Genomic DNA, 11637 nt, shown 5'->3' with positions numbered 1-11637 from the left:
TTCTTCTAGTGTCAATGTGCATCACATAGTTAAAGTAGTAAAAAATGAAGAATTTTAAACAATATTGTGTTACAAGTTTTATAATTATAATTTTAAAATGAAACGTATGGAAAGAGGCAAATGTTGACTAAGTTTATTTTTCCTCTCTCTGTCATTGTAAGTAATACAACAGGAACATCTTATGCGTGTTCTCACTACCATGATTTTCACCTTTTAAGTTATTCTCTAAGATTAAATTTCAAGGAATAAAATTACTGGGTTCATCAGTGTAAACATATTTATAGCTGCATATATATATATATATATATACACACACACACACACACACACATATATATCACCTAATTGCCTTCCAGAGAAACATATAAATGTGAAAGTATAGTAATGTTTCAGGATAATAGAGTCAGAGGAATCATCGAACAAAGGAAATCTCCTAACATTGAAAAATACTTTAGAAAGACACTTTTAAAAAACTAATCAGAAATGTAAAATTGCAATTTTTAGCTCTGCTTGCTATTTTTCATCAAACCAATGCTGATATTTGCCTGGTAATACATCCGAGCAGTGGTACTGTTACATGCATCTAGCTTCTTTTCTGAATATTATATCTTACATATTATTATATTCTTAGGATATCATTCTTGCATCAAACCCTTTCTTTTGCTAACTGCTCTTTAACAGTTAACTAGAATTGCTAAAAGCTTCCATATTGATTTTTCCTTTACAGGCACGAGACGGCCATGCCACTTACTTGAGATTCATTATTATATCAGCCTTTGATCACTTTGCATCTGTGCATAGTGTTTCTGCAGAGGGAATAACAGTCTCAAGTCTTCCTTAGTAATTAGAACAGAATACTCTTACATGATTTTTTTAACAATATATTTATTTAAACATGAAGTTGTCATTGATATACTTTATTAAAGAGATTTGTATCAGTCTGCTTCAGTTTTTATTTTCTCTTCAAGATTTTGTACAAAGGAATTTGGTTCATTAGTCAGGAGTGATTGGCCACCATGTAGGCTACAAGGAAGCTTTCACTTCAATATACAGCTATAATAAAGGAAATGCCTGTACATGAAAACTTGACTGAATACATTGTGTCCTCACGGCATCTAACATGGTGCCCTTTAGATCTCAGTGCATTAATATTTTTTAGGTTCAGTGCATTAATTTTTTAATTTATTGATTGGTTGATGAAAAGGACTAAGTGAGCAACATATACAGTAAATGTATGAGTTCAGAAAAGAGAAAATACTTATGGGAAGGTATCATAGAGGCTATAGAACTTGAGCTGGGCCTTGTACGAATAATTTTATTTTTTTTCTTTTAATTTTATTTTTGCCCTGATTTGAAAATCTCAAGAGAATTAGGAAAAACATAATCTGATTTCCCCGGGACAACCATTGTAGATAGGTAGATAGTAGTTGATTTTTTTTTTTTTTTTTTTTTTTTTTTTTTTTTTTGGTATGCCTTGGGAAGGTAAGAAACAGCATAGGGGGCAGCCCCGGTGGTGCAGCAGGTTAGTGCTGCCTGCAGCCGGGGGTGTGATCCTGGAGACCCGGGATGGAGTCCTACGTCGGGCTCCCTGCATGGAGCCTGCTTCTCCCTCTGCCTGCTTCTCTACCTGCGTCTCTATGAATAAATAAATAAAATCTTTAAAAAAAAAAGAAAGAAAGAAACAGCAGAGGACAGATTGGAGGGAAATAAAACTTATCTGAATATACTTTGTTATTTAGCTTAGCTCGACTTTGAAAACATAAATAACTAATATAGCCAAAAATTCAAACAAAAAAGAAATTCCAGAATACTGAAAACAAAAATGCACAAACCAAATGCTATCTCAAGTTGATAAACACACAGGAAACAATGGCATTGGGACATAGTATTTTGTTTCTGTGGTTCATATTAGCTTCTTAGGGCCACCATAATAATGTACTCCAAACTTGGTGGCTTAAAACAATGGTCATTTATTGTCTCACAGCTTTAGAGGCTAAATGTCAGAAATCAAGGTACTGACAGGGTTTGTTCCTACTAGAGTTTCTGAGGAAGAATCTGTTCTATGCCTTTCTCTTAGCTTCTGGAGTTGTGGGCAGTGCTTGGCAGTCCTTGGCTTGTGGCACCATGTAGCTCCAATGTCTGCCTGTGTCATCATACGGCATTCTCTCTGTATGTCTTCACCTCATCTTCCCTCTGTACATATCTGTGTCTGTGTCTCTTCCTCTCCTCTCTAAGGACACCAGTCATATTGGATCAGGGCCTACTCTACTCCTGTATGGCCTTATCTTAGCTAATTATGTCTGTAACAATCCTGTGTTCAGGTAAAGTCACATTCATAAGTACCAAGGATTAAGACTTCAATGTGTCTTTTTCAGACACATAGTTCAACCTGTAACATAATCTTAGTTTGTGATAGTTGATTTTATGTGTAACGTTGGCTGGGCCACGATGCCCAGATGTTTGCTCACACATCCTGGATGTTTATGTATGGGGTATTTTTTGGATGAGATTAACATTTAAATTGGTGGACTTTAACATTTAAATTGGTGGACTTTGAGTAACGCAGATTGCCCACTATCTCATCTTTGAAGACCTTAATAGGACAAAGGTTGACCTTTCCTGGACAAGAAGGAGTTCTGCCAATAGACAGCCCTCAGACTTTACAACAACAGCTCTTTCTCTGGATGCCCAGTCAGCCAACCCTACAGATTTTGGACTTGCCAAACTCCATAATCATACGAGCCAATTTCTTCAAATTAATCTCTCTTACTCTCTGTCTCTCTGTGATTGTCTTCATGTATACACATACATGATGGGAAGAGAAGGAGACAGTGGCTATTACTATGATCTACTACAATTACACACTATATGCTCCTGATGTGATGCGATATGAAGCACACAGGCCAACCTCAGAAATCTTCCACCAGAATTCCTGAGCCTGAATTGAATCAAGTTCTAGAGTAAACTTCCATTTTTCAGGAAATACAAGGGATGGAAAAAAACAAGGAAAATGCCACCACAGGGAAGCAAATAGACTAGTAGCCATTTTATAGCTCACAGAAATGCCCACATCTATGCCTTTCCCACACGTGGCAGAATATATTTTCTGACCTTCCTTGTTTGGGTAGGGCCAGGTGACCAGTTGTGGGCAATTAGATGAGAAGTGATAACTAGGCCTGCATGAGACCCCTCAAAGCTGTTTTCTTTCTCTGTCATGATGACCAGCAATGATGTTCTGCACACTAACTACTTCACCAGTCTGGCTCTGGAAGTCACCCTGATGATAGCAGGGAACAGACCTCTCAGTCAATGGGAGACAGACAGACATACAGGAGGAAAAATTAGGGTTTCTTTGTTTTAACCAAATGAAATTTGGAGTATAAACTGGCCTATCCGGACTGATTCACAGATGAAACTAGAATGTGGCTAATCCTAAAGAACAAGTGACCTGGTTTCTTCCAACAAGTTGGTGGCATGAAAAATGGTAATTAAGGAAGGAGTCCACTCTATATTCAAAAAGACATAAGAACCCCAGTAGCCACATGCCATGAGTGGATCTTATTTGGATGTTTTTGAGTAAAACAACTGAAAATAAGACATTTGGAAATACACTTATGGATTGGGTGTTATTGTTCATTTTGCTAGCTGTGTTACGAGCATTAAGGTTAGATAAGAAAATGCTCATATTTTTCAGAGATGCATATAGAAATATATAGGTGCAAAATGCCCTGATATCTGGGATTTGCTTTAAAATACTTCAGCAGATTTTTTAAGGGAAAAAAATGTTGGTTGAAACAAATATGGCAATAAATGATTATATCTGGGTGGTGGATACATGGAATTCCACTATACCCACCTCTTTGTCTTCGTGTGTGCTTGACATTCTTTATAATAGAAAAATAAAAATCAATAATGCTACTGAGGGTATCTTCGTGCATAAATCTTTGCCTGCCCCTCAGATGATTCCCTTAGAGGAGATTCTCAGAAAGGAATTGGTCAAAGTTAGGAACAGTTTTAAGGTTCTTAATACTTTCTGATAAGCCATTTATAAAGATTTGTTGAACAAATTTACTCTTAGAAAGGTAGGTTTTAGATAAATGAAGGAGAGTAAGAAAGGCATTTCAAGAGCAATGTTGGTGTGATTGAAGATGTGAAGAAGAGTACTCTGTCATCAAACACCTTTGGAAAGTGATGAATATTTAAGTCTGACTAGGGCAAAGAATAACACTAAACCCATACATTACAGCCGGATCACAGAGAGCTTTTAATGCTTTCAAACATTTTCCCTCAACACTGGAGCCATTTAAGGTTTTCGAGAAGGAAGGTGACTTAGAGCAATTGTGTTCATGTTCAATAAAATGAAACGCTAAGGATTTTCTTTTGGCCAACTTCCTAAACTGAAATGTCAATGATTCTTTGTGTAAGAAACAGTGTTGAGGCTCACAGATTGCTGGAAGGGATCTCCGGGGGTTGTCTGATTGATCTCTTTGGCACAGGCCTAGTAAATTATCTCTTAAGTCTTTTTTTCTCTGTGTCTGTCTCCTGTGGATGCCGAGAACAAGTCGTCAATGTAGAGCTTGTAATACCACTTTATGACACTTAAAAACAGCATTCTTTCACCTTCGTTTTCCTGGCCTTTAAAAATTAATTTCACCTTATAAAAAACCTCTCCAAGTTTCAAGCAATAGGTATAATATGCGGCTTTATCTTTTTTTCTTTTTTCTTCACTGCTGAAGCCCAACATCTTTGTAAAGTCTCGTTTGTTCCCAGCTGGCTTCTTCTATCTCCTTCATTCCTCATTTGTATTTCTCTCCACCTACCTACTGACTCCTGACCCATTATGCTGGTGTACTGTGTAGTCGAGATCTTTGAATTTGCCTCCTCTGCCTGGAGGGCTCTTTCCTTAGGTATCTGTATGGCTGTCCTCACCGACTTCAGATGCTTCCACAAAATCCCCTCGGGGAAGTAGTCTGTCTCATCAGCGTGGCCACCCCCCACCCACACACACCACTGCTGCATAAACACCTTTGGTCTCCCTTCCACTTGTTTTTCATCTTGGCTCTGGGAGTAGCCACCCTGTGTCCTGTGCTTCAGGGGTTCTGGTACCTTCCTCCTCTTTTCTCACAACCACTAAAATTCAACTGAGATTTTTTTCCCCTTTAATCATATCCCAAGTGTGCTGTGAAAGATGAGGGCAGTGTGGCCCCCTTTCCAGGGTGAATATCTTGGGTAGGGGCTAAATTGATTGAATTGCCCTTGGCTCTCACAACCTTTTAGGGATGGCCCTGCTTATTACTAACACGTATTTCTTTCTTAACTTATCATGTGTATCATGTTTATTGTCTCTTTCCCTCACTAGAATTTAAATTCCATGAGGGCAGGAAACATTTATTGCTTTTGCCTATGACTGTATCCTCAGGCCTTAGAACAGCCTATAGTAGATTATCAATTAAAATGTGTTGACTAAATAAATGTTCATTTATTTGCATGTCTCATGCCATCCTTGAGTTTTTAATAAAGCTTAGCTAATAAAATATGCATTTGGATTATGTACTATGGATTATGTACTTTGGATTATGTACTATGTACCAGTGCCTACCACGGTGCCTTGTATCAAATTTTTACTTTTTAATTTTATCATTTTTTTTTAAAGATTTTATTTATTTGAGGGACACTTGGGTGACTCAGCGGTTGAGCATCTGCCTTCGGCCCAGGGCATGATCCTGGGCAGGCACCTGCATGGAGCCTACTTCTCCCTCTGCCTGTGTCTCTGCCTCTCTCTCTCTCTGTGTGTCTCTCATGAATAAATAAATAAAATCTTAAAAAAAAAAAGATTTTATTTATTTGAGAGAGAGCACAAGGGGCGGGGTAGGGGAGGGGCAGAGGGAGAGGGAGAAGCAGTCTTCCTGCTGAGCAAGGAGCATGATGCGGGGCTTAATCTCAGAACCCTGGGAACATGACCTGAGTCAAAGGCAGATGCTTAACCAACTGAGCCACCCAGGCACCCCAGGTTTTTACTTTAAAAATCTAATGACATTTTTACCATGTACTCATAAACAGGGCAGAGAAATATTACATAAATGAAAATTCTTGAGAATCTCACTCATTTATACAGACTTTTTAAAAAGCATTGCTGTTATGGTTTTGTCTCAGAAATGCCCCTCTATGGAGGGCATCCTTTGGGGGCTTCACCTTCTATGTGATGCTCCAGTAGCCCTTTGTAGCTGATACCAAACCTTCTAAAAATTAACATGTGGCAGTGCGCAAAGTTTTAAACAGGCACATAGCTTTTGACAAATTCCATTTCTAGGAATATATCCTAATGACATAATTAGATAAATGACAAATGAAAAAAGATTGATAGCAATGCTATTTACAGGACAGGAAACTGGAAACAACTATGCATCCATACATTAGAAAGCATTTATACAGACATCAAATATCCTACTTTATAAAGGGATATAAATCATATGTAAATATAGGATGGATATTTACATATCCTAAAGAGGATAGGATGGATAGGATACCTAAATATGGGATGGATATCCATCCTATATCCATGTATATCAATAAGCATGATATACATGATAAGAAAGAAATACGTGTTAGTAATAACCAGAGAGATTTTTACTCCATCCCCTTTCTCTTTTTTTAAATATAGTAGCCACATTGTTTTTTTATTTAATTTTTTATTTTTATTTATGATAGTCACACACAGAGAGAGAGAGGCAGAGACATAGGCAGAGGGAGAAGCAGGCTCCATGCACCAGGAGCCCGACGTGGGATTCGATCCCGGGTCTCCAGGACCGTGCCCTGGCCAAAGATAGGCGCTAAACCGCTGTGCCACCCAGGGATCCCTCCATCCCCTTTCTCAAAACTCATTATTCACAACAAAAAGAATTATAAACAGAAAGAAAAAAGAATTTCATCTTAAAGGAAATAGTTACAACCTCTAACTGGAAAGGACTTTCACTAAGTACTGTGAAATCAGGATTTTGGTGAAAAGGAAACTGAGAACTGCCATGCTCTCCCAGACCTAGAGACCTTGAACATGTCACAGACATGAAGGTCTGATTCAACCATTTATTAGACTGAGCCATCTCACCCCGCAGGTAACTTCAGAGGAGGGGGAATGTCCCCAGAGGGTCAGGGAGATGGAACTGAAGGAAAGACAGACAAGATACAACAGAGGAGACTGCTGGAGGAGGCATGGTGAAGGAGGGCACCTTGGACAGCTGGGGCTGCAGTAACAAAACACCACAGGCTAGGGTGCTAAACAGCAGAAATTTATTTTCTAACAGTTCTGGAGACTGCAAGGCCAAGGTCAGGGTGCCAGCATAGTTGGTTTCCGGTGAGACCTCTCTTCCTGGCTCGTAGATGAGCGCTATCTCCTTATGTGCTAATATGACCTCTTCTTTATACAGACGAGAAAGAGCTCTCTGGGCTCTTTTTTTTTTTTTTTTTTTTTTTTTTTTTTAAGATTTTATTTATTTGAGAGAGAAAGTGTGAATAGGGGTAGGAGTGAGGGAGGGGGAGGTAGAGGGAAAGGAAGAAGCAGACTTCCCGCCAAATAGGAAGCCTGACCCAGGGCTTGATCCCAGGACCCCAGGATCATGACCTAAGCCGAAGTCAGGTGCTTAACTGACTGAGCCACCCAGGCACCCCTCTCTGGTGTCTTTTCTTAAAAGGACACCCATCCTTTTTGTGTCAGTGCCCTAGCCTCACCTCATCTAACCTTAATTACCACCTCTAGGCCCTGTCTCCAAATACAGTCACATTAGGAGTTAGAGTTACACCCTAGGAAATCTATGCATAGCAGGTGGTGAAAAGGCAGTTGAAGCAGAGAGAATGGGACTGAGGGGGATTTCTAGGAGCCCCACTGCAAAGGAGTTAATGAACTTAATAAGAGGGTATTTAAGACAGCCAATCTAAATGAAAGTTGTAGATTGCCCCAATTTACTCCTCCTCATCCTTCTATGCTCTGTTCCAGCAAACAATAAGCCCTATTAAAGTGTAATCAGAACAGACCCAGAAGGGGACTGCTTTAGGTCAAGTTCTCTAGAAACAGAGCCCAAAATAGGGACTCTTGAAGGAGTGATGTATTGAATGAGCTCTCTCAGGAAGCAGGATTAGGCAAGAGGAGAAAATTAATCAAAGATATGGTTTCAGGGGCACCTGGGTGGCTCAGGCAGTTGAGCCTCCAATTCTTGGTTTCCATTCAGGTTGTGATCTCAGGGTTGTGGGATGGAGCCTTCTGTTGGGCTCCTCACTTGGCAGAAAGTCCGCTTGAGGACTCTCTCCCTCTGCTCCTCCCTCCCTCCCCTCAAAATAAATAAATCTTAAAAAAAAAAAAAAAAAAAAGATATGGCTTCAACTGAAGCCCCAGCCTGATCCCATAGGGAGTTCTGCACCATGAACGGCACCAGAGAGGTATACTGTCACTTTGAGGCAAGGGACCAGGACTTTGTATTCTAAATGCATCATCAATCATTTGGACCATGGGTCACCCTCAGGGGAACACAATCTCTTAGGAATTTCTGGATAACATAGCTCCTGTTGAGGAACCTTCTCAGGAAAAGGGGCATCTGTGAGCCAACACTCACCGCAGCTGGCAGATGGGTGCCAGCTTGGTGAGAGGGATCTGGGTGGATCTCCAACAACATCCACTATAGCAATACTTCTGAAAGTGTGGTCTTTGGAGCAGCAGCAGCAGCCCCTTATCTGATAACTTGTTAGAAATGCAGATTTCCTATCCCAACTGCAGATCTGCTGAGTCAGAAATACTGGGGTTGGGCCCCATGAATCTGTGTTTTAACAAGCCCTCCAGGTGATTTTGAAGCATGCTGAAGTTTGAGAACCACTCACTGTACTATAGGGAACTGTAACTAGCAACTAAAAGAAATGGAAGAAAAAAACAAAAATAAGGTGGATACACAGCGTATGTTGCAAGGGAAATTAAAGAACACAAGAACCGAGACCCAGGATTATCCCTTAAAAAGACAAGAAGAGATCAGAGAAGAGATACAAGGATTTAAAGAAAAAAATTATAAGGCACAGAAGATGAACAGTGAGCTGCCGATGCTAAGGAACAGAAGAGGGACACCTGGATGACTCAGTGGTCCAGCGTCTGCCTTTGGCTCAGGGTGTGAACCCGGGGTCCGGGATCAAGTCCTGCATCAGGATTCCTGATCCCTGAGCCTGCTTCTCCCTCTGCCTATGTCTCTGTCTCTCTCTGTGTCTCTCATGAATAAATAAATTTAAAAGAAAGAAAGAAAGAAAGAAACAGAAGAGAAAAAGAAAACCGTTTCAGAGGTAAAGCCACATAAGAAGCAAAGAGATGATGATGGAAATCATAGCAGTCAGCATCCAATTAGGAAAACTGCATTTGCTCCAGGTATTACTTTAAAGCAGATAGGGAAATAATGCAGAGAATCTGCTACAAATGTGGAAGAGGCTGGGAAAGCAAATAGGAGATGGGTATGTAACCCAGAGGTGGCAGCCATGAGCCACACTCACTGTTGACCAGTGGAGGCACCATCACTGTCTCTGAACAGAAGCCCCCCACCGCCTTGGCTGGTGATAGCAGCCAGGGGGCACAGTCCCCTGCCGTCTCTCCAGCCAGAAGTGAAAAGAAAAAAATGGCTTCTCCTTTCCACCCAACTTCTAATCTCCCACCAGTTCTTCCCTCTGGCAGAACCTAACCAGAATGCAACCTTCAGGCTTTCGGCTCTGTGGGCAAATGGGAATGGGCGAGAACCAACAAATTGTATCTAGTGTAGTGATAAACTCAGTTTAAGAGAAATCCAGGTCAGAGGACAGAGGACAGTTTAAGAGAAATCCAGGACAGAGTTTGAGAAAAATCACAAAATGAAATAGAAAAGAACATAGAAAAAGAAAAGAAAAGAAAAGAAAAGAAAAGAAAAGAAAAGAAAAGAACACAGACTTTTAAAAAGTTCTAGAGAAAGTAACAGCTATGGAAGAACAGAGGATACAACATAGCCATAATTCTAGTTCCTGAGCAAGAGTGTAGGACAAAATACAATAGAAAAGATGTTCCAGGCAACTGAAGAGAATGTCCCTGATATGAAGAAGAAGAAGAAGAAGAAGAAGAAGAAGAAGAAGAAGAAGAAGAAGAAGAATTATTATTATTATTATTATTATTATTATTAAATCTTAGGACCAGAAGAGGATATTGTATTTGCCTTAGTTGTTCAGGCCACTATAACAAAAAGGCTTATAGACAATAGAAATTTATTTCTTATGGTTCTGGGGCCTGAAACTTTGAGATTGGGGTGTCAGCAAGGTCAGGTGAGGGCAGTCTTTTGAGGGTGCTGACTTCTGTATCCTCACCCAGTGGAAGGGGGCAAGCTAGCTCCCTGGGGCCTCTTTTATAACAGCACTAATCTAATTCTTCAGGGATTCCTCCTGAGCGGTGATTCATCCAGTGCTCCTCCCAGTCCTACCCTAATCCTGTCACATCAGGCTTTAGGATTCAGCATATGAATCTGGGGGGAGACAAATAATTGAGACTCCAGCAGTACTACGGGAAATTTTGATATCAGAACGATCAACACTGGACTATGTCTTGGTGAAGTTACTGAACCTCAAGTATAAGGAAGGAATCTGACAGGTTTTCAGGTAGGACAAAAGCAATTCGGGTGCCGTGAGAAATCAGTCAGGCTGGCCTCAGACTCTTCCTATCAAGACTGCTAGACAACGGTAAAGCGAGTCTGAATCCCAGCTGGCGGTCCTGCAGGCTCCAGACAACAGGCTGGCAGGTGCGAGCATGTCAGATGTCAGGGAGTACAGCATCCAGGTGCCCTTCTGTTTTTTTTTTTAAGATTTATTTACTTGAGAGAGAGTGGAGGGAGGGGCAGAGGAGAGGGAGAGAGAGACTGTCACGCAGACTCCCCGCTGAGCGCAGGGCCCAACATGGGGCTCCATCTCAAGACCCTGAGATCAGGTCCTGAGCCCAAATCAAGAGTCAGGCGCTTAGCCAACCACACCAGCCAGGCGCCCCCATGTGCCCTTCTTGGAAAAATTGAGACTCTCGATGATGTCATCTCTGTGGCAGACTAGGAATCCTGAATCCTTCAGTGGACACCTAACCATGCTGCATAAGATATGTTAACACACCTGCTTAAACTCCAGGCTGAGCTGACCAGGAATGAAATAGTCCGAGGCCAGTTTAGCAGGTTGGAGCCCAGACCCCCTGAGCCGCCGCCTGCACATGTTCTTTTCGACCTCTGCAGTGCGGTTCTCTCCACAAGTGTCCTTTGCCCTTCCTGTACTCTCCAGGTCCCCATCACAGAATGTGGAAGGCCTGGGCCCCCCCGAAGCCCACCCCAGAGGCCACCACCTCCACCAGGCTTTCCCAAACCCGGCTGGCTCCGCAGGATTGCTCTGTCCTCTGTACTCCCCGAGCAGCTAGCCTTTATCTCAGCACTTCCCCATCATACGCACCTTGAGTTATGGTCTTTGCTGTGTGTGCCTTGTCTCCCGTGGGGTGAGGTGGGACTGGGTCCCTCTGGGCATTTCTCAGCATCCAGAAAAAGAATCAAGGCCCAATGAATGCCTGAAGCTTTAAGCTGAAGAGAATTGACTTGGAACGCTTGGGGTCTACTTTAACATTCTGAA

At 41.4% G+C, this 11637-nt stretch overlaps 1 protein-coding gene across 5 annotated transcripts in view; it reads left to right on the top strand.

Annotated features, from left to right (window-relative positions):
• Positions 1-938, top strand: part of IFT25 (intraflagellar transport 25) — a 28003-nt gene extending 27065 nt beyond the window's left edge. For all 5 annotated transcript variants that reach the window (XM_072820306.1, XM_072820307.1, XM_072820308.1 and 2 more), the window contains exon 7: positions 728-938. In XM_072820306.1, the coding sequence (XP_072676407.1) occupies positions 728-841 (114 nt within the window). In that variant the 3' untranslated portion in view covers positions 842-938. The remainder of the gene's footprint in view (positions 1-727) is intronic.
• Positions 939-11637: the final 10699 nt, after the last annotated feature.

This window comes from Canis lupus, chromosome 3, assembly GCF_048164855.1.
Source record: "Canis lupus baileyi chromosome 3, mCanLup2.hap1, whole genome shotgun sequence".
Lineage (NCBI taxonomy): Eukaryota > Metazoa > Chordata > Mammalia > Carnivora > Canidae > Canis > Canis lupus.
The sequence above is the reverse complement of the archived record's forward strand: the minus strand, read 5'-3'. Positions and strand labels throughout refer to the sequence as shown.